The 2,874-nt window shown below is 42.4% G+C and overlaps 1 protein-coding gene across 1 annotated transcript; it reads left to right on the forward strand.

Moving 5' to 3' along the window:
• The first annotated feature begins 914 nt into the window (after window positions 1-914).
• Window positions 915-2,648, forward strand: LOC121161578 (protein HP-25 homolog 2-like). Its single transcript, XM_040988052.1, has 2 exons — window positions 915-975; window positions 2,272-2,648. The coding sequence occupies exons 1-2, from the start codon at window positions 915-917 to the stop codon at window positions 2,646-2,648; spliced, it is 438 nt and encodes a 145-aa protein (XP_040843986.1).
• Window positions 2,649-2,874: the final 226 nt, after the last annotated feature.

Below are 2,874 nucleotides of genomic sequence, written 5' to 3' on the forward strand. Positions count from 1 at the left end.
AAATAAAGAAATAAGCAAAACCCAAACACCCATCATTTCCAATGACTATTTTGTGTTTCACAACTTCATAGTAAAGTGAATGGCTTTGGAATCAAGAGAACTGGAGACTGTGCTACTGCTGAATTTGTTCACTGTACGTAATTTGCCATTGTAGGTAATTCACTTTATGGTTCTATTTCCACTCACCTAGAAATAAGTACAGCAATAAAATTTACTGCAAAATACAATATGGGTCAGTAGTTTCCTCTTTCCTGTAAGGTGGTTTGTCACCCCTTTCAAGGAAGCAGACACAGCTCTAATTCAAACACCCTCCCAGATAGTAAATGGAACAGGAGGAGCAGATAAGGAGGTGAAGCACAAGAGAAGATGCCTCAGGCCCTTGAAGAAAGTTTGGGAGAAGTCACCAAAAGGAGTGATTGCTCCTCTGTTTCCTAAAAAAAGCATGAAAACAAGTTCACAGTGCAAATACAAGGACAATTTTTAGAAGTGGTCAGTTGTAATGGAATTTTTAAGTGGCTTATTTGGGTTAATTCTCCATATTCATTTATGTGAGCCGTGGAGAACTCTCATTTAATTCCACCTCAAGAGACAGGAGGCTTGAGTGTCCGAGAGAAAAGCGTCAGGGGCTACAAGAAGCTCAAGTTTCAGTAAGCAATATCAACTTCAAATACAAATAAATTATAGGTCACCTTTGATTCGGGTTCTAGTTCATCAAGAAAGAAGGTGGAGGGAGGGCATCGATATGCTCAAGCTCCACCTTAACTTGCTGCTTTTGTGAGAATTTGCCCTTTACAAAAGTGCTAAGAATGTAATTTTCCAAGAGGAGCTGCAGAATCTGTGAGTTTATTTCCATTTGTGTCTATTGACCCTTTGCTACAGATGTGTGGATTTGGGTTTTGTCTGTCTTATCCACCATGGCTGATGTTGGTGATCCAGAAATGTCAAGATCCTGTAATGCTCCCATTGGGCCAAGAGGTGAGAAAATGACTTCCTTCAGACTGCATTGTTGGTGCCTTGCTTCTCCTTTGCTGAAACATCCATGATCCCTGGTGCCACTATAGTCACAACCAAGAGTGGAATTTTCTGGGGGTGGGAGTGGGGAGAGTCCTGAATTTTCATTCTCAAGAACAGCTTGTCTCTGAAAATAGATGCTGAGATTTTACTGCAGAACAACCTCAGGAATATGTTCTGAAGAAGCCACTGTTTGAGGCTTATCTAATGTATGACCTACAACATGAAAAGATGGCATTTAGGTCTATGAACTTTTGAAATTGGGACCGTATGGTTTTGCTAACACATAAGTATCAGTGATGCACTGGTGGGTTTCCTGTGAACCAATCCTGGGGTGATAGCGAATACAGTGGGAGGAGACCAGCCCTCGGGTTTGAGAGCTTGCGTGGCCAGTGAGCCTCATTGGAAACTGCTCACTGACATGATCCCTCATCTGTAGTTCCTAAGCCAGTCTATGCATCAGAATTATCTGCACACTTTTTCAACCCATTGATTTCTATGTTTATGACTCCTACACCCAAACTCCAATTCAGAATGCCGCAGCATTACTAGTCAGGGCACCATATTATCGACAAATTTTTTAGCTGAATCTGACATAGTCCAGTTGAGACAACATTTCTCAAAATCTCTCATCTCTGATAGGATACATTTCTTGGATTACTCTCAATGCTTCCCAGGAGAATCCTGTAACTGGTGTCTATGATAATAAAAGCATAGGATCCCTACAGATGCAGTGAATTTGAAGCAGCAAGTTAAACAATTATTTATGCAAGCATTGCTTCAGATAATGAGTACCAATTCAGCACTGCTACTTTACAAAGAAAATTAAATAGGCACTGGCTCATAATAAAGTTAAAGATCAGTGTGTGTCTCAGACACAGACAGGAAGAATCACTATTCTGTACAGGAAGCACTGGGTTCTGCCTCTGAGATAGCACTTGGGAGAGACAGACATCTTTAGAAAAGAGAGGCAGGCCTAAAAAGATGCTTGAAGGGCGAGTGACAGTCAACATGGACAAGTAGTAAAGGAACTCGTGGACTATAACAAGTGTGAACAAAATTCTTATTTCTTCTCTTTGCATGAGAGTTTAGGAGGACCAACCATAGTAGGACCACCAGGACCACCTGGACCACCAGGACCACGCGGACCACCAGGCCTACCCGGACTACAAGGCCTACCAGGACTACCAGGACTACCAGGCCTAGTTGGAGTTCCAGGGGACATTGAGAAATGTTCTTCACCCAATCCTGCCTTCACAGTGAAGCAGAGGGGTCTCTTCCCTGCCCCCTCCCAGCCCATCATCTTCACAGAAGTGCTACTTAACCAAGAGGACCACTTCAACCTTACCACAGGAGTATTCACCTGCACCCACCCTGGCGTGTACCACTTTGGCTTTGATATTGACTTGGATCAGCAGGCTGTCAAGTTAGCACTGGTGAAAAATGGTGTTGATATCCTTGAGAAGGAAGCCAGGGCTGAGGACAACAACCAGCATGTGTCTGGAACTGCCATCATAAAGCTGGTCATGGGAGATAGGGTCTGGCTGGAATCCAAGCTAGATGCTACGGAGACTGAGAAAGGATTGATTCAAAGTGTGTTCTTTGGCTATTTGCTCTATGAAAATCATTCTGGCTGAGGAATAACAGCACAGTTAAATTCCTCCAGTAGACAGAACTGTCAGAACAACCCCCAATCTCATCTTTTCCCCTGTGTCCATTGAATGAATACCATTTGGAACAGCCTCTCTTATCAATGTGAATGTAATCCTAAAAGCAATAAAAATATATATCGCATTGACTGATGAACCATTTTTTTGAAAGTTACCAAGTGTCCAGAATTATACCATAAGGAGACTTTAAAGA

The sequence above is a fragment of the Ochotona curzoniae genome, unplaced genomic scaffold, assembly GCF_017591425.1.
Source record: "Ochotona curzoniae isolate NIBS_2020 unplaced genomic scaffold, NIBS_Ocur_1.0 contig_1014, whole genome shotgun sequence".
Taxonomy (NCBI): domain Eukaryota; kingdom Metazoa; phylum Chordata; class Mammalia; order Lagomorpha; family Ochotonidae; genus Ochotona; species Ochotona curzoniae.

Excerpts from the sequence above, each read along its gene's own strand:
- LOC121161578 (XM_040988052.1), top strand. The coding sequence starts at position 915 with ATGGCTGATGTTGGTGATCCAGAAATGTCAAGATCCTGTAATGCTCCC. Across the intron at positions 976-2,271 it reads TGCTCCCATTGGGCCAAGAG|TGAAGCAGAGGGGTCTCTTC; the intron begins GTGAGAAAATGA and ends CTGCCTTCACAG.